The 24,808-nt window shown below is 42.6% G+C and overlaps 1 protein-coding gene across 1 annotated transcript in view; it reads right to left on the bottom strand.

The window, feature by feature from the left end:
• LOC139153307 (sodium channel protein type 5 subunit alpha-like) overlaps positions 1-24,808 on the bottom strand; it is an 83,228-nt gene that overhangs the window by 25,562 nt on the left and 32,858 nt on the right. Inside the window, 9 exon segments of the mRNA XM_070727057.1 lie at positions 141-370; positions 721-875; positions 4,629-4,737; positions 7,219-7,323; positions 8,376-8,792; positions 13,953-14,354; positions 15,829-15,987; positions 17,550-17,779; positions 22,424-22,526. Coding sequence (XP_070583158.1) covers positions 141-370; positions 721-875; positions 4,629-4,737; positions 7,219-7,323; positions 8,376-8,792; positions 13,953-14,354; positions 15,829-15,987; positions 17,550-17,779; positions 22,424-22,526 — 1,910 coding nt within the window.

Here is a 24,808-nt window from a genome sequence, read left to right as displayed (position 1 = left end):
TCATTGAGACAAGATTCATCTAATTTGTAATTGTATATTTGTTTTTGGTGACTGAATGCAACTCCTTACTTTTTTCTACATTGAACTCCATATAGGAAATGGGAATGGGTTTTTCTCAGACTCTCTATGTGAGAAACTACTTTTCCTATCCCCACATGGCAGCAATGCACATAACAAGAAAATACATGGTACTCACACACACGATAAAGAGATCAAGAATACACCAGCTGTCGGTAAAATATTTTCTAAATCCGTAGGCTACCCATTTGAGAAGCATCTCCAAGAAAAAGATACAGAAAAAGAAGACATCGGCATACTCGAGAATTTTTTTTATGGTCTTTCTTTTTTCGAGGTAAATATCTTCAAAGGTCTGGAATTATAAATCAGATGTCCATTAGACTATAAAGAAAAATCAAATATTGTATGTACTCTACTCTATTCCATTGCATTCTATATTCCACATTCCAGTCTAGTCCAATATCTGCACTACTTATTTTTTATTTATTATTTATTACTTAGATTTGTATGCCGCCCCTCTCCGAAGACTCGGGGCGGCTCACAACACGTGGAAACAAATCATAAATAATCTAACAAATTTAAAATTAAAAGATTTAAAAGACCCCATATACTAACAGACATACACAGACATACACACTACTAGTGTGTTATTAACAGGAGAAGCTAGAGAAAAGCAGAGTTGATTAAGTACAGCAAACTTACCAGAGCACCACTACTCAGCAATATCATGAATATAATAAAGGATTCAAACCAATTGTGGTTTATAATTTTATAGCAGGTTTTCCTACATCTCCACCAAATGTTGCCTGGAAATGTATCTGTATTCACTCTGCAGCATGGAAACAATTTCATGAAGACTGAAATAAAGAACATAGAAATTATTACTTCTGGAATATGGATCAGGAGTTCTTTGATTGACGTAAATAACCGGAAGCTTCTGAAAGCATAGCAGACAAAGAATCAGTATAGGAAAACTACAATGCAAACCAGAGCCGACAGCTGGCTCCATAAGTTTAAGTTAAGTTTAAGTTTTATTGGATTTATATGCCGCCCCTCTCCGAAAACTCGGGGCGGCTAACAACAATCATGAAAATATACAATAATAATAAAGCTTCGCATGGGCAGTTCCTCGACAAGATTGAAGGAAAAATTGATAAGGAGAAGACCTGGTTATGGCTCATTAATGGAACACTGAAGAAGGAGAGAGAAGGTTTCATTCTTGCAGCCCAGGAGCAAGCAATCAGAACAATATCTCAGGGACCGCCTTCTGCTGCATGAATCCCAGCGATCAGTTAGGTCCCACAGAGTGGGTCTTCCCCGGGTCCCGTCAACTAAACAATGTCGCTTGGCGGGACCCAGGGGAAGAGCCTTCTCTGTGGCAGCCCCGGCCGTCTGGAACCAACTCCCCCCAGAAATTAGAATTGCCCCCACCCTCCTTGCCTTTCGTAAGCTGCTTAAAACCCACCTCTGCCGCCAGGCATGGGGGAATTGAGATCCTCTTTCCCCCTAGGCCTTTACAATTTTATGCATGGTATATCTGTATGTATGTTTGGTTTTTATAATAATGGGTTTTTAACTGTTTTTAGTATTGGATTATTATTATATGCTGTTTTATTACTGTTTTTAGCCGCCCCGAGTCAGCAGAGAGGGGCGGCATACAAATCCAATAAATAGATAGATAGATAGATAGATAGATAGATAGATAGATAGATAGATAGATAGATAGATAGATAGATAGATAATAAATTTAAATAAATAAATAAATAAATGAATGAATAAATGAATGAATGAATGAATGAATGAATGAATGAATGAATGAATGAATGGAATCAAAGCCAGGATCGAAAAATCAGCTGATGACCCAAAATGCAGACTTTGCAAGGAAACTGATGAAACAATTGATCACATCCTCAGCGGCTGCAAGAAAATCACACAGATGGACTACAAACAGAGGTGCAACTACGTGGCCCAGATGCTCCATTGGAACCTGCGCCACAATGACCGTCTATCACTGTTAAAGAACCGTTGGGGTCATGAACCTGAGAAAGCAGTTGAAAACAAACATGCCAAAATGCTTTGGGGCTTTCGAATTCAAACTGACAAGGTTTTGAAATACTATACATCAGACCTCACAATTGTGGAAAAGAAAAAAGTGTGGATCATTGATTATTATTATTATTATTATTATTATTATTATTATTATTATTATTATTATTATTTAGATTTGTATGCCGCCCCTCTCCACAGACTTGGGGCGGCTCACAACAAGACACAACACTTCATAACAAATCCAAATAACTTTAAAATATTTAAAAAAAGAACCCCATTTTTCTAACAAACACACACACAAATATACCATGCATAAATTGTACATGCCCGGGGGAGGTGTTTCAGTTCCCCCATGCCTGACGACAAAGGTGGGTTTTAAGGAGTTTACGGAAGGCAGGGAGAGTAGGGGCAGTTCTAATCTCTGGGGGGAGTTGGTTCCAGAGAGTCGGGGCCGCCACAGAGAAGACTCTTCCCCTGGGGCCCGCCAACCGACATTGTTTAGTTGACGGGACCCAGAGAAGGCCCACTCTGTGGGACCTAATCGGTCGCTGGGATTCGTGCGGCAGAAGGCGGTCTCGGAGATATCCTGGTCCAGTGCCATACCAGGTGTTCTGTCGGGCTCTCTGGTAGAATCCTCCCAAAAATTCACAGGTACAAATTTCAGACACACACACGTTTGAAAATTCAAAACAATGTTCTTTATAATGAAAATTCACATAAACCAAGCCCTCTTTTGGTATAGCAAAGAGCACTTGTCTCCAAACAAACTGGTAATTTGTACAAGTCCCTTATCAGTTGTGTGATACTTAGCTTGCAGCTGTGAGGCAATTCACAGTCCTTCTTCCTTCACAAAGTGAAACACACTTTTCTCTGGTTTAGTTTCAAAGCGGGGAAAAAGCAGCACACAAAAGGTCAAAGTCAGTAAAGCAGTCATGAAACACAATGATCAGATAATCCTCCACAATGGCCAAACCCACAGGCTGCTCTTTATAGCAGCCTCACTAATTACCACAGCCCCACCCAACCACAGGTGGCCTCATTTTCTTTGATAATAATCTCTCAGTTGTTGTTGCCTTTGCATCGCTCTCTGCATGCGTGGCTGTATCATTAACTCTTGTTCCGAATCCAAAGAGGAGCTAGATAATTGATCTCCTTCTGAGCTGTCTGCCACACTCTCCTCCCCCCTGTCACTCATGTCTTCTTGGTCAGAGGAGCCTTCATCATCAGATTCCACCGGGGGCAAAACAGGCCTGCAGCATGTTGATGTCTCCCCCACATCCACAGTCCTTGGGGCAGGAGCTGGGCCAGAGCTAACCACAACACCAGGTGACAGTTGAATTGATGAAAAACAAGAAAAATTAGCCGATATCAGGATCTTAAAATCAAACTACAACGACTCTGGCATAAACCAGTACAGGTGGTCTTAGTGTTAATCGTTACCCTGGGGTTTGTGGCAAAAGACCTCAGCCGGCATTTGAAAACAATAAACATTGACAAAATCACGTTGCAAAAGGCCACCGTACTTGAATCTGCACGCATCACATAAAAATATATCACACAGTCCTAGACGCTTGGGAAGAGTCCGGCTTATGATATTGTGATACAAAATCCAGCATATCAATCTTGTTTTACTGGTCTTTGTGGAAAAAAAATAAGACTTTGGGTGAACCATAATTTATTTATTTATTGGATTTGTATGCCGCCCCTCTCCGTAGACTCGGGGCGGCTAACAACAGTGGTAAAAACAACATGCGACAATCCAATACTAAAGCAGCTAAAAACCTTTATTTTAAAACCAATCATACACACAAACATAGCATGCATAAATTGTAAAGGCTTAGGGGGAAAGAATATCTCAGTTCCCCCATGCCTGACAACAGAGGTGGGTTTTAAGAAGCTTACAAAAGGCAAGAAGGGTGGGGGCTATTCTAATCTCTGGGGGGAGTTGGTTCCAGAGGGCTGGGGCCGCCACAGAGAAGGCTCTTCCCCTGGGTCCCGCCAAACGACATTGTTTAGTTGACGGGACCCGGAGAAGGCCCACTCTGTGGGATCTAATTGGTCACTGGGATTCGTGCGGCAGAAGGTGGTCCCGGAGATAACCTGACCCGGTGCCATGAAGGGCTTTATAGGTCATAACCAACACTTTGAATTGTGACCGGAAACCGATCGGCAACCAATGCAGACTGCAGAGTGTTGGTGTGACATGGGCATATTTAGGGAAGCCCATGATTGCTCTCGCAGCTGCATTCTGCACGATCTGAAGTTTCCGAACTTTTTTCAAAGGTAGCCCCATGTAGAGAGCGTTACAGTAGTCGAACCTCGAGGTGATGAGGGCATGAGTGACTGTGAGCAGTGACCCCCGATCCAAATAGGGCCGCGACTGGTGCACCAGGCGAACCTGGGCAACCGCCCCCCTCGCCACAGCTGAAAGATGTTTCTCTAATGTGAGCTGGCACATTTGGAGTTGGCACATTTAGTAAGAAGGGATGACTGCTACCGATCAATATTTCAACAAATTTGTTTAACTGTACTAATTTTCTGCAGAGAAAGCTGGTCTTCACCTTTTGGGAAGCAGTCTTGAGGTTCCTTCTTGACTTCGGGAATGTCAGGGATAGGAGGTCTTTGATCCACCGTGCTGACATCTGAACAGCTTGAATCAGAATCTAATCTCTGGGTATGGAGAAAGAAAACCAAAGATCAGCTTAAGGCAGCTCTACACGTTATTCAAGAACATTCTGTCCATTTTAGGAAAGAAAAAGGCTGAAACTCAACATACTTTTTAATAGAACTTTGAGATGTGTTTGTTTGTTTGGATTTACATGCCACCCCTCTCCGAGGACTCCGAGATTGCCAAGAAGCATGCAGAAAACCTCCTATGATACGTAGGAAATTTATCCATGGCTCAAGTTACAGTCATCATTGTAAGCCACAAGAAAATCATGATTTGAGGACTATCTATGTCTGGAGATTTTCTATCTTTGGCTCTGTGTGACATTATACTGCCCCAGACTTGGAAACTTGGAAGTCATCTACCGCACGAATCCCAGCGGCAGATAACATCCCACAGAGTTGGCCTTCTCCGGGTCCCGTCGACTAAACAATGTCGTTTGGCGGGCCCCAGGGGAAGAGCCTTCTCTGTGGCGGCCCCGGCCCTCTGGAATCAACTTCCCCCGGAGATTAGAACTGCCCCCACCCTCCTTGCCTTCCGTAAATTACTCAAGACTCACTTATACCGCCAGGCATGGGGGAGTTGAGACACCTTTCCCCCCAGGCTTCTTTATATTTGTTTCATGTTTGGTATGAATGTGCTGCTTGGTTTTTAAATATATGATAGGGTTTTATATGCTTCTTTTAATATTAGATTTGTTTTGCTATAATATTGTTTTTATTATTGTGAGCCGCCCCGAGTCTTCGGAGAGGGGCGGCATACAAATCTAATAAATAATAATAATAATAATAATAATAATAATAATAATAATAATAATCATCTAGCTCAACCCCCCTGTTCAAGTAGCAGATCCTATACCAGAGGCATTAAGCTTATGGCATCACGGCGGTGTTGCATGACGTACCTGGACTTTTCCCCCCTTCACTAAATCGGGCATTGGCGTGGCCAATACGTGACGCATTCGGCCTACAAGCCTAGAGTTTGACCGCCCTGCCCTATATCACTCCAGACAAACGGTGGCGCAATCTCTTCTCAAAAACTCCACAACTTCTACAGGCAAGCCATTGTACATGCATATGTATTTCCTATTTCCTACCGTAACTGTGACATTTATACTAAGGCTTTCATTATAAGGTTTTCTAAAATTGAGTCTTGTTTCTAAAATTGAGTCTCGTTTATACGTTTCATGGGCTGCTCTGAATCATGTGTCGACAGGTGGCTACATAAGTCAATTCCATAACAAATAAACAAATGAATGGGAGAAATGTAAAAAGCTTTATTCAATGTTTGGATTGGCCTCGGTGCTGCTATAGGACAATGTGCCCTAAACTGAGGCTATTTTGAGCTTATGCAATTAGAGTTCCTATGGGGTTCCCTTCTGTTCTGTCTGGGTCCCCCCAGACGCCAACACCAACCAAAAGGAGTATCCAGACACACTGGTCAAAAGCAAAGGCAGTTTATATAATTCAAAGCAAACACAGGTAACAAAAACTGTTCTTACAGACAGGAACACGATGAAGCTTCACAGAGGTTTCACGAAGGCCAGGCAATAAAACAGGATTCTTGCTGGCAAAAACAACGCTGGAGATAATAAAACCCACGCCTCCCCCAAGTCTTCCAGACTTCTAGGCCACAAGCCAAGATCAGAGACGCCTAGACTCGAAGCAAGGTCACAGGACTCCCAATTGATAACTCTCCACAAGACTGTAAGGGCGGGCCTGCCTTTTCAACCCTGCTGAGGAGAACCACACCCAAACCCAGCTGTTGCCAATTCAGGGATGGAAATACCTTTCTAATTGGCCCCGTCGTCGCTGCCTCATGTCTATTATAGCCTGTGGGTCTTCATCCCAATGAATCCAGGCAACTAGCTGGGGAGAGGGCCCCCCCGGGGGTCTCAGGCTGCTCTCCCTCCTCCTCTTCCTGACGTTCCTCTCCCCCGTCTGCCTGGTCCTCCCCCTCCTGTTCACTGTCCTCCTCCTCTGGGCATGGATCCGGCAGAGATCCAGCCAGTCCCTGAGGAGCCTCAGGCTGAATCACAACACCTTCCCACTCAAATGATATACCTTTTGAAGAATGGATGGTATTTGCCTGGATTTTAAATTCAAAAGCTGCTTGCCCTGACCAAGAGTAGTAAAGTATCATGGGAATAAAGAGGACCCCTTTTCCTCCCCACACAAACTCAGTTCTCTCTTTCCCTGCTTAAAACAAAGGCCCACTACCCTGTTTCCCCCAAAGTAAGACATCCCCTGATAATAAGCCCCATTGGGCTTTTGAGTGAATGGCAATAAGGCCAAGCTCTTATTTCAGGATTCGTAAAAATATAACACAGGGTCTTATTTTCGCGGGAAACACAGTACATGCTAGAACCATTTTTTTAAGAGTAACCTAAGAATGGTAACTTCTCTGGTCAAATTTTAGAGAATGCAAAGGACAATTTTCTCTGCAAGTAGTGAAGATGTCACTACTTGATCATTTTTATTTACCTTGGGAAAATCCAAAGACCAAGGACTTGTATTTTCAGAAGCTTGAGAAGAGAGTCTTCGATTTTGGCCTTGGTGCATTTCTCTCCTCTTTCGCAGATTGTTGTCCTGGAAAAAGACAGCCAAGAAACAGTTTGCTCTGCCAAAATGTTTTACTCTTTGAGTTTCTCCAACACCGAGAAGTTCCATCCCAAACACCAAGACTATTAGGCAAAAGAATAGGTTTTTTTTCCTGAATGCCATCACTCTGCTAAACAAATAATTCCCTCACCACTGTCAAACTATTCACTAAGGCTGCACTAATATTACTATTAGTTTTTTCTTATTGTTCCTATCACCCATCTTTTAAAATTATTATTATTATTTATTAGATTTGTATGCCGTCCTTCTCCGAAGACTCAGACCAGATTATCTCAGGGACCGCCTTCTGCTGCACAAATCCCAGCGACTAGTTAGGTCCCACAGAGTGGGACTTCTCCGGGTCCCATCAACAAAACAATGTCGTTTGGCGGGGCCCAGAGGAAGAGCCTTCTCTGTGGTGGCCCCGGCCCTCTGGAACCAACTCCCCCCGGAGATTAGAATTGCCCCCACCCTCCTCGCCTTTCGTAAGCTCCTTAAAACCCACCTCTGCCGTCAGACATGGGGGAACTGAGATATTCTTTCCCCCTAGGCCTTTACAATTTATGCATGGTATGTTTGTTTGTATGTATGTTTGGTTTTACAAATAAGGGTTTTTAACTGTTTTTGTATTGGATTTACATGCTGTTTTTTATTACTCTTGTTAGCCGCCCCGAGTCTATGGAGAGGGGCGGCATACAAATCCAATAAATAAATAAATAAAATAAATATTTATGACTGTATGACTGTAACTTGTTGCTCATATCCTTACGATTTATATTATTTGTACCCTATGACAATCATTAAGTGTTGCACTCATGATTCTTGACAAATGTATATTTTCTTTTATGTACACTGAGAGCATATGCACCAAAGACAAAATCCTTGGGTCTCCAATAATGCTTGGCCAATAAAGAATTCTACTCTATTCTATTCTGTTTGTTTCATTCCGTTCTGTTCTATTCTATAAAAACTAGAAATATTTTTTTAAATTATACATTATTTTTTTAAAAACCCAGCAAGTTACAATAATTATTTCCTACCAGGGTACTAGGGTCCATTTCCTCGACACTTAACGATTCCAGTTCAGCTAAGGGGACAATGGGAATCTCCTTGTAATCCGTCACGAAAACCTCCTGCTTTCTATCCCACGGCAGTTGATCCCAATTCCCAAAGGATTCCTTGCCAGCAAAGTTCTCTGAAATCTCTTTTGTGGGTTCAGCATCACAGGGCCTTTCGGTGATGGTTGCATCCTTCTTCTTCTTCTTCGCACCTGTTATCCTCATCTTCTTCAGGAAGACGTTGCAACACCAATCCCTCAGAAAACGTCTAACAAATTGCAGCCCGCTGTGGATGAGTGCTAAAGCTTTTCCAGGCTCAGGTTTGTGGGTATCTGCTTCTGTCTCGGAGTTGCTGATACTGAAGGAACTCAGCAGCAGAGCGATGAAGAGATTGAGGATCTAAATGGAGAAAAAAAAGCAAGATTTCTTAAAAAAAATAGAAAATTATGAGGGTTATCCGGAAATTAACGTTACAAGGCGCGTAGCTCTCGCGGTGAATGTTCCCGGGGGAGGTTGCTATTACTATCATGTAGTGGGAAGCCCGTGGAAGAGAACGAGGAGTGCTAGTGGTCAGTAGATCATCGACTGGCGTTGTGTTGAAGGTTTTATTTTATTTATTTTATTTATTCATTTGTCCAATACATAAATACATAGGAAGAAAATAGACATGTGATAATATAAAAAGAGGGCGAAGGTGAACTTAGAGGAGAGGATATATGAAAGGAAGAAAATATATATGATAAGTGAGAGAAAGGAAAGACAATTGGGCAGGGGACGAAAGGCACACCAGTGCACTTATGTACGCCCCTTACTGGCCTCTTAGGAACCTTGAGAGGTCAATCGTGGAGAGTCTAAGGGAGAAGTGCTGGGGGTTAGGGGTTGACACAATTGAGTCCGGCAATGAGTTCCACGCTTCGATAACTCGATTGTTGAAATCATACTTTTTACAGTCAAGTTTGGAGCCGTTCGTATTAAGTTTGAATCTGTTGCGTGCTCTTGTGTTGTTGCGGTTGAAGCTGAAGTAGTCATTGACCGGTAGGACGTTGCAGCATATGATCTTGTGGGCAATACTCAAATCGTGTTTTAGGCGACATAGTTCCAAGCTTTCTAGACCTAGGATTGATAGTTTGCTTTCGTAAGATATTCTGTTTTGAGTGGAGGAGTGAAGGTCTCTTCTGGTGCAGTATCTTTGGACATTTTCAAAGGTTGGAGATGAGCGTCCTCATTCCGTTTCCCTCCAAGCGCGAAGTGCGCGCTGTAATAGGCTTCCTGAATGCTAAGGGCATGAACACTGCTGTGATGGGCGCCCAAGATGCTTACTGAAGCGCACAAAATCAGTGCCACCCAAGAAGTTTTTGACCATTTCAAGATTGAAGGCAAAGCTCTTCTCAACTGTATTGTGACAGGAGATGAAACTTACCACCATATTCCAGATAGCAAATGTCAATCAATGCAGTGGTGCCATTCCCATTCTCCTTCAGCCAAAAAATTCAAATTCAATTCAATTCAATTCAATTTATTAGATTTGTATGCCGCCCCTCTCCGAAGACTCGGGGCGGCTCACAACAACGATAAAAACAATGTTATAATGGCACAAATCTAATATTAAAAATAACTAAAAACCCTATCATAATTAAAAACCAAACAGCACATACATACCAAACATAAATTATAATAAGCCTGGGGAAAAGATGTCTCAAATCCCCCATGCCTGGCGGTATAGGTGGGTCTTAAGTAGTTTACGGAAGACAAGGAGGGTAGGAGCAATTCTAATCTCCAGGGGGAGTTGATTCCAGAGGGATGGGGCCGCCACAGAGAAGGCTCTTCCCCTGGGGCCCGCCAGACGACATTGTTTAGTCGACGGGACCCGGAAAAGGCCAACTCTGTGGGACCTTATTGGCTGCTGGGATTCATGCGGTAGCAGGCGGTTCCGTAGGTACTCTGGTCCAATGCCATGTAGGGCTTTAAAGGTCATGACCAACACTTTAAATTGTGACCGGAAACTGATCAGCAGCCAATGTAAGCCACGGAGTGTTGTAGATACGTGGGCGAATCTGGGAAGCCCCACGATGGCTCTCACGGCCGCGTTCTGCATGATCTGGAGTTTCTGAACACTTTTTAATGGTAGCCCCACTCAACAATCACTAAGAAAAATCTTGGGCACCCATCACACACAAATCCTGGGCACCCATCGCAGCAGCGTTCATGCCCTTAGCATTCAGGTACAACACACTTTGCACTTGGAGGGAAATGGAATGAGGACGCTCATCTCCAACCTTCACCACAACACCAGTCGATGATCTACCAACCACTGGCGCTGCTCATTTGTTTCCGCTGGCTTTCCGCTACACGATAGTAATACCAACTTCCCCCGTGAACATTCCCTGCGAGAGCTACGTGTCTTGTAACCTTACTTTCCAGATATTGGATTGTTTTTTTCACTTGTTGTGAGCCGCCCCGAGTCTTCGGAGAGGGGCGGCATACAAATCCAAATAATAAAATAAATAAATAAATAAATAACTCTCGTATCTATTGGAGAGTAAGAGACAAGAAGCCCTTGATTTACAATCATTAATTAATTTATTTATTTATTGGATTTGTATGCCGCCTCTCTCCATAGACTCATGACTTTAGTGACCACTTGAAGACAACAGCACTGAAAAAGGGACTGGGGACCACTTTGCACACTGATGACCATGGTAGCATTTCCCATGGTCACATGATTAAAAATTAGATGCTTGCCCACTGACTCATATTTATGATTGTTGCCATGTCCTGGGGTTATGTCATCCCCTTTTGCGACATTTTGACAGGCAAAGTCAATGGGGAAATGATGTTCACTAAACAACTGCATCACTAATTTAACCGAAGTGATACACTTAACAAATGTGGCAAGGAAGGTTTTAAAAGGGGCAAAGTTTATGACAACTGGACTGTCCAAAAATCATGTGATCTCCTTTTGAGATCTTCTGAAAAGCAAGAAGATTTTTCTTTGGGGAAACCAGATTCACTTAACTTTGTTACTAACATAGCAACTGCAGTTAACAGACAAGAAAGATGGTGATTTTGGGCAAAACTCAGATAACAACTGTCTCGCTTTGTAATGAAAATTATTTTATTTATTTATTTTATTTATTTATTTAGTCCAATACATAATGCACATTGAAGAGAAAGATATGTAATAATAGAAGAAAAGAAAAGAATAGAAGAAAAGATATAAAAGTATAGGTGAACATATTTGAAAGGAAGAAAAGATAAATGAGATAAGGAGAGTCAATTGGACAGGGGACGGAAGGCACACTGGTGCACTTATGCACACCCCTTACTGACCTCTAAGGAACCTGGAGAGGTCAATTGTGGATAGTCTAAGGGAAAAATGTTGGGGGTTAGGGGTTGACACTAATGAGTCAGGTAAAGAGTTCCATGCTTCGACAGCTCGGTTGCTGAAGTCATATTTTTTACAGTCAAGTTTGGAGCCGTTAATATTAAGTTTGAATCTGTTGCGTGCTCTTGTGTTGTTGCAGTTGAAGCTGAAGTAGTCATTGACAGGTAGAACGTTGCAGCATATGATCTTGTGGGCAATACTTAGATCGTGTTTTAGGTGACGTAGTTCTAAGCTTTCGAGACCTAGGATTGATAGTCTGCTTTCGTGGGATATTGTGTTTCGAGTGGAGGAGTGAAGGGCTCTTCTGGTGAAGTATCTTTGGACATTTTCAAGGGTGTTGATGGCCGAGATGTGGTATGGGTTCAATTGTGGTTTTTCCACTGCATTGTAAATTATTCTATGAGAACATCTGTGCTCAAATACTGCCAACTCTTTAGTTTTGCTCCTGAAATAATTTTTCACCTGCTTCTCACTTGACCATTTAACAGAAGGCGAGGGAGTTAGGAAGCTACAATCAAGTTCCTCTATTAGGGGGAATTATATATTATATATCAGTGTCGGTAAACCTATGGCACACGTGCCACAGGTGGCACACAGAGCCATATCTGAGGGCACAGAAGATGTTGCCCTATTTCACTCCAGTGCAGATGCATGCTCTGGCTAGCTGATTTTCAGCTTTCTTTTCAGCCGTTTTCACTCTCCCTGGACTTCAGGAAAGCCTCCTGAACCCTGCGGATGGCGAAAACAGGCTAACGGGCCAACCAGACATTTGGAAACAGGTTGGCTTTTGGGCCATTTTTCACCATCCCCTTTCCTGAGCCATGGGGACAGCAAAAAATAGCCCAACGGGCCTACCAGAAGTCCCACAGGCTTCAGTGACGGGGGCAGTGTGGGGGTGTGTAAATGCATGGGGGGGAGGGCATTACATTATGGGTGTGCACTATTGCATATGCGGGCACCCTTTTGGCGGTTGTGGCAAGGTCGGGCAGCATGAACCACCGCTCGCGCCATGGCATGGTCACCCGTCATGCCCCAAAGTTTGAGGGCGGGGTGGTGAGCCTCATATAGAGGCATTCTCGCCGCCTCCCACCCTCTTTTCCCTGCGGAAAAGGGAAATGGACCTAAAATTTTGCACATCTCAGTTTTCATCTAACATTGTTTGTAAGCACCCAGAGGTAGCTTACAAGTTAAAGAAAGAAAGAAAGAAAGAAAGAAAGAAAGAAGGAAGGAAGGAAGGAAGGAAGGAAGGAAGGAAGGAAGGAAGGAAGGTGTTGTGGTTAGCTCTGGCCCAGCTCCTGCCCCAAGGAATGTGCAGTGGATGTGGGGGAAACATCCACATGCCACAGGCTTGTTATGCTCCCAATGGAATCTGCCGACGAAGCCTCCTCTGACCAAGGAAGCGTGAGTGACAGGGAAGAGGGGAGTTTGGCAAACAGCCCAGGAGGAGATCTATCATCTGTATCATCCTTGGATTCTGAACAAGAATTAAAGACACATCCACGCATGCGTAGAGTGATGCATAGGAGACAACAACTGAAGGATTATTTTATTTTATTTTATTTATTTTATTATTTAGATTTGTATGCCGCCCCTCTCCGAGGACTCTGTTTATAAAAACTTTTGGGTTTTCCTTTTATCGTGTGGTGTGTGTCTTCCTGGACTTATTACCCCGTAATTACGGGCAGTTGAAACACGCTGGCAGAACGGAAGGAAGGAAGGAAGGAAGGAAGGAAGGAAAGAAAGAAAGAAAGAAAGAAAGAAAGAAAGAAAGAAAGAAAGAAAGAAAGAAAGAAAGAAAGAAAGAAAGAAAGAAAGAAAGAAAGAAAGAAAGTCAGCGGTTCAAATCTCATCACCGGCTCAAAGTTAACTCAGCCTTCCATCCTTCCGAGGTGGGTAAAATGAGGACCCGGATTGTGGGGGTAATAGTCTAGCTCTATTAAAAAGTGCTATTGCTAACATGTTGTATGCCGCCCTGAGTCTAAGGAGAAGGGCGGCATAAAAATTGAATAAATAAATAAAAATAAATAAAAGGAGAATTCACATTATGCATTATTCCAGAAGTCTACAGAAGAAGAAATTTGATGACAGGACTTTGGAGGGGAAAGTCCCCCTCCTCGTTTTGTTAACTGAGAAAGGCTCCAATTTAAATTAGCCCCGACGAAAATACAACTCACCACCAGGTTTCCTAAAACCAGGACCAGCATGAACAGAATTATGCACCATGCTTCCCCGGCGACTTCCATGCACTCCCACATGGTGGCGATCCATTCTCCGCACAGAATTCGGAATATGATAAGAAACGAATGCAAAAAATCCTTCATGTGCCAACGCAACTGGCACGTCTCAGAACTATTACGGAAAGCACAATTCGGCATGCCGTCGTTGTTGCAGATGCTAGAGTTAGCGGCGACATTGCTGTAATAGTTCCCAAAGCCTTGCTTGCCAACCACGGCAAAAATGAACACAGTGAATATCAGAACAAGGGTGAGATTACCCAGAGGGCCTACTGAATGCAACATTATTTTCATAAGCTTATTTAAAGCTGGCCAAAACTTAGAAAGTTTGAAGATTCTCAGCTGTTGGGGATAAATCAGGGTTGGGGGAAGAAAGGAAAGAACAAAGAAACCCAGTGGTTAGATTTGAGTTTTATATTACGCAACGCATTTCATTATATTGATAAAATACAGTAGTCCCTCACCTATCGCTGGTGTTACGTTCCAGACCTGGCCGCGATAGGTGAAATCCGCGATGGGGAATTTATCGACTGATAGTACTTATTTAAGTATTTATATTGTAATTGTTTGGTAAGTTTTCATTGTTTTAAGTGTTTATAAACCCTTCCCACACAGTATTTATTTTAGGTACAGTATTTAAATACAGTATTTACAATTTTAGATTTTGTTTTTTAAAAAAAACCTGCCGATCGAGTTCGGCGGGCTGTTTAAATCTGCTGATCGACTTCCTCAGAAACCTGCGATGAAGTGAAGCCGCAGTAGGTGAAGCGCGGTATAGCGAGGGACTACTGTAAATGCATCAGACTATTCATACCAAAACGAAGTTCAAAATGCCCTTTTGTATAAATACCCACTTGCACAAGAAGATAGAAGAAACATAGAAACATAGAAGACTGACGGCAGAAAAAGACCCCATGGTCCATCTAGTCTGCCCTTTTACTATTTCCTGTATTTTATCTTACAATGGATATATGTTTATCCCAGGCATGTTTAAATTCGGTTACTGTGGATTTACCAACCACGTCTGCTGGAAGTTTGTTCCAAGGATCTACTACTCTTTCAGTAAAATAATACTTTCTCATGTTGCCTTTGATCTTTCCCCCAACTAACTTCAGATTGTGTCCCCTTGTTCTTGTGTTCACTTTCCTGTTAAAAACACTTCCCTCCTGAACCCTATTTAACCCTTTAACATATTTAAATGTTTCGATCATGTCCCCCCTTTTCCTTCTGTCTTCCAGACTATACAGATTGAGTTCATTAAGTCTTTCCTGATACGTTTTATACTTCAGACCTTCCACCATTCTTGTAGCCCGTCTTTGGACCCGTTCAATTTTGTCAATATCTTTTTGTAGGTGAGGTCTCCAGAACTGAACACAGTACTCCAAATGTGGTCTCAGATGACATTTTCATCTGAAATTATCTATAGCGCCTGTTTGTCATTAACGAGCCCAAGAAGATTACAAATGCTTCCTGATGCCAGCAATATTCTCTCTGTATCAACCGGTAAATATGCTGCTTCATAGGGTGTTTTTCTGGTGACTAACTATTCTAGCAGACCTGCTCAAGAGAAGTAGATCCTATTAGCAAGACGTAATTGCCATTATTATATATTATTTGGCCTCATCTTGTATTGCGCCAAGACAACAACACAGAATAGGCATCCAGCAAAGGCTAACCAAATTAATGCCAAAAATAAGGCACTTCACGACTCGGATTTAGCATTCTAATTCGTTCCCCTTAAAAAGTAGGCGTTTGACCACAGGATGGACACAAAAGATTTATACTTGAGACCGAGTGAAAAAGGGTTCTTTATTACCGTTCTGAAAATCGGTGCCCGGATATTCAGAGCCAGGGTTATTATGCTTGTAATAACCACAATGAAGTCAAACACATTCCAGGAGCATTGAAAATAGTAATAAGGATCCAGCGCAATCATCTTGAGCACCATTTCAGCCGTAAAAATCGCAGTGAAGACCTGCAAGAAAATGCATTAGAACTAGGAAAGACTGATTGCTCCAGACTTGTTATTGCAGAAAGCAAAGTCTATTTATTCATTTATTATATTTTTTATCCCTCCTTCATTATTTCATAAGTACTGTAACTCAAAATGGTGAATACGCCTTCCTCCTCCGAGTTTCCCTATAGTAACAAACTTTGTGAGCTGAGTTGAGCTGAGAGACATTGAGTGGCTCAAGGTCACCCAGACAGGTTTCATGCATAAGGCAGAACTAGAACTCAGAGTCTCTTGGTGATTGGCCCAAAATCACCCAACAGGTTTTTATGCATAAGGCGGGACTAGAACCCCCTTTTCCTGATGATTGGCCCAAAATCATCCAGATGGCTTTCATGCGTATGGAAGGATTATCATTTATTTTTTTATTGGATTTATTTGCCGCCCCTCTCCGAGGACTGCGGCTTACAACATATAAAAGGAGACAATAAAATGGCTAAATCCAATGAATTAAAACTAGATAAACTAATCTAAAATTCCCAATTATGTTAAAAATCAATCGTTCCCATTCAGACATCAACCATACTAATATTCATAAGCCAGGGGGCTAAGATCTAATCGCTTCAAGCCTGGCGACATAAATTAAGACGGTTGCGGAAAGCAAGGAGGGTGGGGGCAGTGCAAATCTCTGGGGGGAGCTGATTCCAGAAGGCCGGGGCCCCCACAGAGAAGGCTCTTCCCCTAGGCCCCACCAAGCGAACCTGGGCAAATGCCCCCCTAACTGTAGTACTACCGTGTTTCCCCAAAAATAAGACACTGTCTTATATTAATTTTTGCTCCAAAAGTTGTGCTACGTCTTATTTTCGGGGGGTGCCTTGTATTTCTCAAATAAGACAAATTCACAGGCAGAAAAGCTGACACCCCCAAAGAAAGTGTACCGTACGGTACACTGATTATGGTACGGTACCTGTCAGTATGGCACCCACCCGCACACACAAACGATGGCACTTATATGGTACAACAGTATACTCCCGCTATTGCAGCTTCCGGCCACCAGAGGAACTACAGTCTCCGCACTGTAGTGGAGACTGTAATGGCGGTGAGGCAGCAGCAGACTGTGTCTGTTGTATTGGACGGTACAAAGCGATGGAAGGGGCCAGCAGGGGACACCACATTATTATGGTACCGCTATGAACAGCTTTGAATGGTAACATATGTTTTTCCACTGTACTGTATGTAGACCTGACAATGCCTTATTTTCTGGGGGTGCCTTATACTAGCAAATTCTGCAAAACCTCTGACATGCCTTACTTTCGGGGTACGTAATGGATAAGAAGGCATTTAAAAAAATCAAAATGGCAATTATTAAAACCATCTTGAGTTTTCTTGACTGCTCCTGAATATGCCCTGGCCACTTCATTATGCAACTGACTGAGTTCAGAGAACTGAGTAGAAGAAAATGAATAATTTAATGCGTAATTAATAGGTACAACATTTAGAGTACCAAGGTTTCAAAAAGGAACGTTTTCCCAGAAAACATAATTATTGGCTGGCATGCACCTTAATAAGAGACTGAATCCACTTACATTATTTCCTTTAGTAACCTCTTCTGATGATAATGAAAGTTTTTCCAACGCCATCAGCATGGTATTTGTGATAATGCACAGTGTAATAAATAGTTCCATTAAAGGATTCATCATTATTTTCTTCAATATAGCCTTTATTTGCAACCACAGCGAACAGCACTGCCAAGTCAGATGCTTTTTCACAGCTTCTTTCAGGCCGGGAGGAAATTCAAATTTGGATTCTTCCCATTCTGAAGACCAAGAGGAAAACATAATTACGAGTTATTATTTGAGAACTTAGTGCGGGATAACAATTTCTGTTTTAACTTTCAAGGTAATCACTGGTACCAACACACATGCTTAACCTGAAAGTGCATCTGAACTAAGAAATACAGACGATGCATATTTTCATAAAGTTTGTTAATCAAAAAATGCTTTCAGATTCTTGGCTGCACATTATTCCTCGATTTATTATCATTATGTGGCTTTTCAATGTTATAACAGACTCCAAAATGACATTTACAATCTGGTTTTGAAGTTCCAACATCTGCCCTGGGGCCATGTGATATATAGTATAAGGGCAGACTAGATGGACCATGAGGTCTTTTTCTGCCGTCAGTCTTCTATGTTTCTATGTGATATACATATACAGTGTTTTGAATTCCTCCATAGTCATGTGTCCACAATTATGTCTGTGTTTACTTTCAGTTTCTGGTCAAGCTACCCCGTTGTAAACAATGGATTTATAAAAAAGATATTGAGATTCTAGAAAGAGTGCAGAGAAGAGCGACAAAGATTATTAGGGGACTGGAAGCTAAAATATATGAAGAACAATTGCAGGAACTTGGCATGGCTAGTTTAATGAAATGAAGAACCAGGAGGGAGATGATAGCAGTCTTCCAATATTGCCACAAAGAAGAAGGCAACCTGTTCTCCAAAGCATCTGAGGGTACAACAAGAAGCAATGGGTGGAAACTAAACAAGGAGAGAAGTAACTTAGAAGTAAAGAGAAATGTCCTGACAGTCAGAACAATTGATCAGTGGAACAGCTTGCCTCCAGAAGCTGTGAATGCTCCAATAGTGGAAGTTTTTAAGCAGATGTTGGATAACCATCTGTCTGAAGTAGTGTAGGGTTTCCTGCTTAAGCAGGGGGTTGGACTAGAAGACCTCTAAGGTCCCTTCCAACTCTGTTGTTGTTGTTGTTGTTGTTGTTGTTGTTGTTGTTGTTGTTGTTATAATTATTATACAACAGATAGATAGTGCTTTTGCTATTACAGAATATGAGGTCAAGACAGCTATTGAGTCTGATATTGTTTGATAGTAATTGTTCAAGTCCCAATCTGGTGACGGCATTGTAAAGGGCAGTATGCATAGTTCCCTCTAAGCTGAGCAGTGAGCAATCGCTCACTTAAAAATCATCATCAACTCAGAGTTTTCCAAACCTGCCCAGAAGCCGAGAGGGAAAGAGTGAGAGGGAAGGAGAGAGAGAGGAAGAGAGGAAGAGAGAGAAACAGATAGAAAAAAGAGAGGAAGGAAAAGAGAAAGAAAAAGAATGGGAGTAAGGAAGAGAGAAAGAAAATAAAAATCTGGTTTGAAACTAGCTCAACTATTTAAGTGGCATTTTGATATTGATAGAGTTGCCCTATTATGAGCTCACTGTTATAGACACACAGTACAGTATTTTATTTTGAAATTCTCTGAGGCAAAACAGGGTGGGTTTTTAATTTGTTTGTTTGTTTGTTTGTTTGTTTGTTTGTTTGTTTAATATTTCTGTGCCGCCCAGTCCCAAAGGGACTGCCGCTCAGACACTATACTTTTCCGCTCACCCCCCCAAAAAATTAGAGGGAACACTGGCAGTATGTATAGGTTCTGTGGAGCATTCGTTTAGGGTCCAGTTGATATGTGGTAGGTTGAGGTCACCAAGGAAGATAATGGGATAGGGGCAGGAGGTTGCCCACGTGAGTAGGGAGGTTAATTTTGTTGCATGAGTAATGTCGTAGTCTGGAGCTCTGTAGCAAAGTAGGAAGTGGAGTGTGGTGTTGAGGGAAAGATCACATATTTTGGTTTCAAGAAGGATAAGATCATATGCAACTTGGATGTTTTTTAGACTGAGTGAATTTCTATAGAATATAGCTACACTACCTCCTCTGCGGGGTTCACGGTCAGACCGGAAAACAAGGTATTTGGTGTGATGATGGAGTCAGGATAGGATGTATTCAACCATGTTTCACAAACAAAGATTATGTCAAATATGTTGGTGTCAAGTAGAAGGAGGAATTCAGACAACTTGTTGATTATACTTCTTGCATTGATTAGTTTACATTTGAGATTGAATTTGTGTTCAGGAATGAAATTGGATTGAGTTGAATTGAAGTTGGATTGAATTGAGGTAGTAAGGGGCATGCTTTCCTATTCTTTGTTGGAAGTGCTGGGGATGTCCATTTGTTGGTAAGGGATGGTAAGTAGAGAAGTGTAGGATGGCTGAGGAGGGGCGGTGGGTTGGGAGATGAAGGGAGGGTTGTGGGATTTATTTATTTTATTTATTGTTGGAGTTGAAAGGGACCATACAGGTCATCAAGTCCAACCCCCTGCCTGAGCAGGAATCCTAAAGCACCCCAGCGAAGTGGCAGTCCAATCTCCTCTTGAAAGTGTCCAGAGTTGGGGAGTTCACCACCTCCGCAGGCTGGTTGTTCCACTGGTTGATTGTTCTGACTGTTAGGAAGTTCTTCCTTACTTCTAGGTTGAATCTCTCCTTGGTCAACTTCCAGCCATTGTTCCTCGTCTGGCCCTCTGGTGCCCTGGAGAATAGAGTGACCCCTTCCTCTCTGTGGCAACCCCTCATATACCTGTATACAGCTATCATGTCCCCTCTGGCCCTCCTTTTCTCTAGGCTATCCATGCTCAGTTCCCGCAGTCTCTCTTTGTAAGTCTTGGTTTCAAGTCCCCTAATCATTTTGGTTGCTCTTTTCTGCACCTTCTCCAGAGTTTCAGTGTCTCTTTTGAAATGTGTTAAAGCAACTGGTCCATAGTCGTTCAGTTCCTTGATGGAGGGCTTCTTTGGTACTGGGATGACAGTGGAGCATTTGGAGCACCAAAGAATATGGTATATCTCTAATGATTTGTTGAAGATTTGAGCAAAAAGTGGGGGGGGGGGGACTGATCAGCACAGACTTTTAAACAAGAAGGAGTTATCCAGTCTGGGCCTGGTGTTTTTCCTGGCTTCTGTCTGTGAAATGGATCTTGAACTTCCTTTTCTGTGATCACCAGGGGTTGTGTACCCAGTGGGATGGGGTCAGTTGTAGGAGGTTTGGCTGTTGTTGGTGCATCTGGGATAGAGGTTGCATTTTCCTTTCAAACCTGCAGTAGAACACATTCAGGTCATCTGCCAGTTACTGGTTTCCTTCAGCTTGGGAAGGAGGTTTGCTGTAACTGGGTGTTGTTGTTGTTATTATTGTTATTATTATTTATTAGATTTGTATGCCGCCCCTCTCCGAAGACTCGGGGTGGCTCACAACAATAATAGAAACAATATAACAGTGAAACAAATCTAATATTAAAAATAATGTTTTTAAGAGTCTTCAACATATTTGCAGGGGTTTTGCTGGTTCATTTGTTGATAACTGATTTCTCAGCTTTTCAAAGTAGCTTCTTTTTTGCTTCTCTGATCTCCCTTGTTAATACATTTCTGTCCTGATTGTACACCTTATACAGTGGTCCCCCGATTATCGCGAGGGTTCCATTCCAGGACCCCTCGCGATGATCGGTTTTTCACGAAGTAGCGGTGCGGAAGTAAAAACACCATCTGCGCATGCGCAGATGGTGTTTTTACTTCCGCCGCAGCAGCGAGGAGCCGAAGATTGGGGTTTCCCCGCCACCCACGCAAACTCCTCGCTGCTGCCGCGCCCCGCCGCTTGTCCACCCGCCGCTTGTCCGCCGCCTGCCTGCCCGCGCGCCCGCCCTTCGCCCGCCCACGCCGTTCGCTCACGCCGCGTCCCAGCTGAGTCCTGAAGCGAACTTCCGCGTTTGGCTTCAGGACTCAGCTGGGAAGCGGCGCTGGGGTTTCCCCGCCGCCCACGCAAACTCCTCGCTGATGCCCGCCGCTCACCCTCCCGCCAGCAAGAGGGGGAAGACCCAGGGAAGCCGCCCAGCAGCTGATCTGCCCGGCGCCATCTACGCATGCATGGCCATAGAAAAAAGGGCGCGCATGCGCAGATGGTGTTTTTACTTCCGGGTTGAAAAATCGCGATATAGCGTTTCGCAATGCTCGAGATCGCAAAACTCGGGGGACCACTGTAACACCTTTTCTGTAGGCTTCCTCTTTGGAACGATATAGCTGTTTAAATTTAGCTGTGAGCCAAGGATTATTGTCAACGTATATTTACAAGTTCCTAGTAACATAGGTCTTCACAGAAGCTGACATATGATGTTACATTATCTGTGAGTTCATCGAGGTCTGCAGAGGAATCTTCAAAAATATTCCAGTCTAATACTTTTTGTGTTTTTATTTTCAACAGAGAAGGGGAGGTGAAGGAAAGGGGAAAAGAGGCTGAAGTATTTGCCCCTCCTATATATCTTTTCTTCCATTCATATATCTTTTCCTCTACTCTCCATTGACGTATTCTATTTTCATATCTTTTTTTTCTATCCTTTCCCTGATATTTACTATTTACGTGTTTTTATTCTGTTTAACTTTCAATTTGTATTGGACAAAATAAATAAATAAATAAATAAATAAATGAAAGAATGAATGTATAAATGAGTAAGTAAGTAAGTAAGTAAGTAAGTAAGTAAGTAAGTAAGTAAGTAAGTATTTTCCCTTTTTACCAAGCAATTAAAATAATTAAAAATCCTGCCCATTATATTTTTGAAAATTATTTTGTTATCTTTTCACTCACCCATAGTTTTGCTAATCACATTGGCGGCACTTGTTAATTTCTGCCTTTGAAGTGGATCATCAAGCACTTCAAGCGGTAGTTGAAAGGACATCACCACCTCTTTCTGTGAAAGGAAAAAGAAACCACCCTCACTTCACTGAATAAAGTAAATGTTTGAACTATTAATGTACCCCTTCATTGAAATAACTCTTACTGGGTGAGTGCAGGAGAATAATTTCCTAGAAAATATCTTAGGTTAAGATCGGGGCGGAATTGCTGCTACTGGTGTGCTCATGGGTCCACCTTCTGCCGCACGAATCCCAGCGACCGGTTAGGTCCCACAGAGTCGGTCTTCTTCGGGTCCCGTCAACTAAACAATGTCGTCTGGCAGGACCCAGAGGAAAAGCCTTCTCTGTGGTGGCCCCGACCCTCTGGAACCAGCTCCCCCAGAGATCAGGATTGCCCCCACTCTCCTTGCCTTTCGTAAGCTCCTTAAAACCCACCTCTGTCGTCAGGCTTTTCACCCCAGGCCTATACAATTTATGCATGGTATGTTTGTGTGTATGTTTGGTTTTAATAAGGGTTTTTAAATTATTTTAAACATTAGATTTGTTACATGCTGTTTATTACTGTTGTTAGCCGCCCCGAGTCTACAGAGAGGGGCAGCATACAAATCAAATCAAATCAAATCAAATCAAAAATGCGCAGCTTTGAGTGTCTTGCGTGCATGCGTGTTCCATCGTGTTTTTGTTTCTGCGCATGCGCAGGAAGTAAAATCTCCTTAGGGAATGCGCGCATGTACAAGATTCAGCAGAGTTTTTTGCTTCCGTGCTTGCACAGAGACAAAACATCACTGAAATCTCATATGTGCGTGTGTCCGCTCGTGAGATTTAGCTTCCTGCACATGCGCAGAAGCAAAAACATGCTGGGATGCATGTGCACACTGGGATTCGTGCGGCAGAAGGTGGACCCATGAGCACACCGAGTCTTCGGAGAGGGGCGGCATACAAATCTAAGTAATAAATAATAAAATAAAAGACACCCGAAGCTACGCTCAACTTTTGCTAGTGGTGTGGGGTCCTTATCCATACCCATGTTTCGTCAACACTCCGGGGCCTGCACTGGTTGCCGATTGGTTCCGGACACAATTCAAAGTGTTGGTGATGACCTATAAAGCCCTACATGGCATCGGACCAGACTACATACGGGGCTGCCTTCTGTCGCACAAATCCCAGTGGCCAATCAGGCCCCACAGAGTCGGCCTTCTCCAGGTCCCACCAACCAGACAATGTTGACTTCTTTGTGGCTGCCCTGACCGTCTGGAACCAGCTCCCTCCGGAGATTCGGACTGCCCCCACCCTCCCCGCCTTTCGCAAGAGCCTTAAGACCTATCTATGTCGCCAGGCATGGGGCAACTAGCACATGCCGCCCCCTTCTGACCATTAAAGGTTATGTGTGGGTATGATTGCAATAGTGAGTGTTGATTGTGTATTACTGCTTGTTTTTAAGATAATGGGTTTTAGCTATAGTTCTAATTATTAGATTTATATTATATTGTGTTATTGTTGTCGTGAGCCGCCCTGAGTCTCCAGAGAGGGATGGCATAGGAGTCTAATAAATTATTATTATTATTATTAATTACTGTTATTCATTATTCCGGTAGGAACCCACTACTGCTTAAGATCCTCTTGAATAGCTTAAAGTCTTATTTAAAACAGTTGATAAACATTTGCTTAGTGGTATATTAATTGAATATAATTGTTAGAGGTATCACATTATTCTAGGTGTTTTGTCATGCAGAACCGAGATATTGCAGATGTTAAAGCAACAAAAATCACCTAAATCCCATTTTAAAACAAAAGGACAATAAAATTGCCGGCACTTGTAACCTATTCCATTTAAAAGAATGACTGCTATGGTATGAATGGAACCCACAAAGCCATCATTCTTCTTTACTGTATGGAAATAAAGGGGGAAAAATAGCTTGCCAATTTGTTCTGCTGCCAGGTCCATTTTTCCCCCAAAGACCTTAAGCATTTTTTGGTGAGTTGAACTATTCAGGGAAGAGAAATACATTCTTTAGGATAGCTCTGAGCATTCAGGAGGGATAGGATCTTGGGGAGTAACAATTGCTGTGACTTGTCAGGATTAGCAATCCTGGGTGATACTTCATTGTATTACCATATAAGGTAAAAAGTAGAATGTAAGCATGCTAATGCTGAGTCATTGGGTGAGAACTGCAATGTGATTGGGCCAGAGCAGTATAAGATGCAAATCAACTTCACCATGATTCTGTGGTTGTCTGCTGTTGTTTGCTGTTGATGGTGGTGGTTGTTAGTTGGCTGGCTGGAGTAGTTTGAGTGTGAGTTAGATATTGAGTAGAGTAGTAATAGTGATACAAAGAAA

Source organism: Erythrolamprus reginae, chromosome Z (assembly GCF_031021105.1).
Source record: "Erythrolamprus reginae isolate rEryReg1 chromosome Z, rEryReg1.hap1, whole genome shotgun sequence".
Classification (NCBI taxonomy): domain Eukaryota; kingdom Metazoa; phylum Chordata; class Lepidosauria; order Squamata; family Dipsadidae; genus Erythrolamprus; species Erythrolamprus reginae.
Note: the sequence above shows the minus strand (reverse complement) of the source record. Positions and strands in the feature narration are given on the sequence as shown.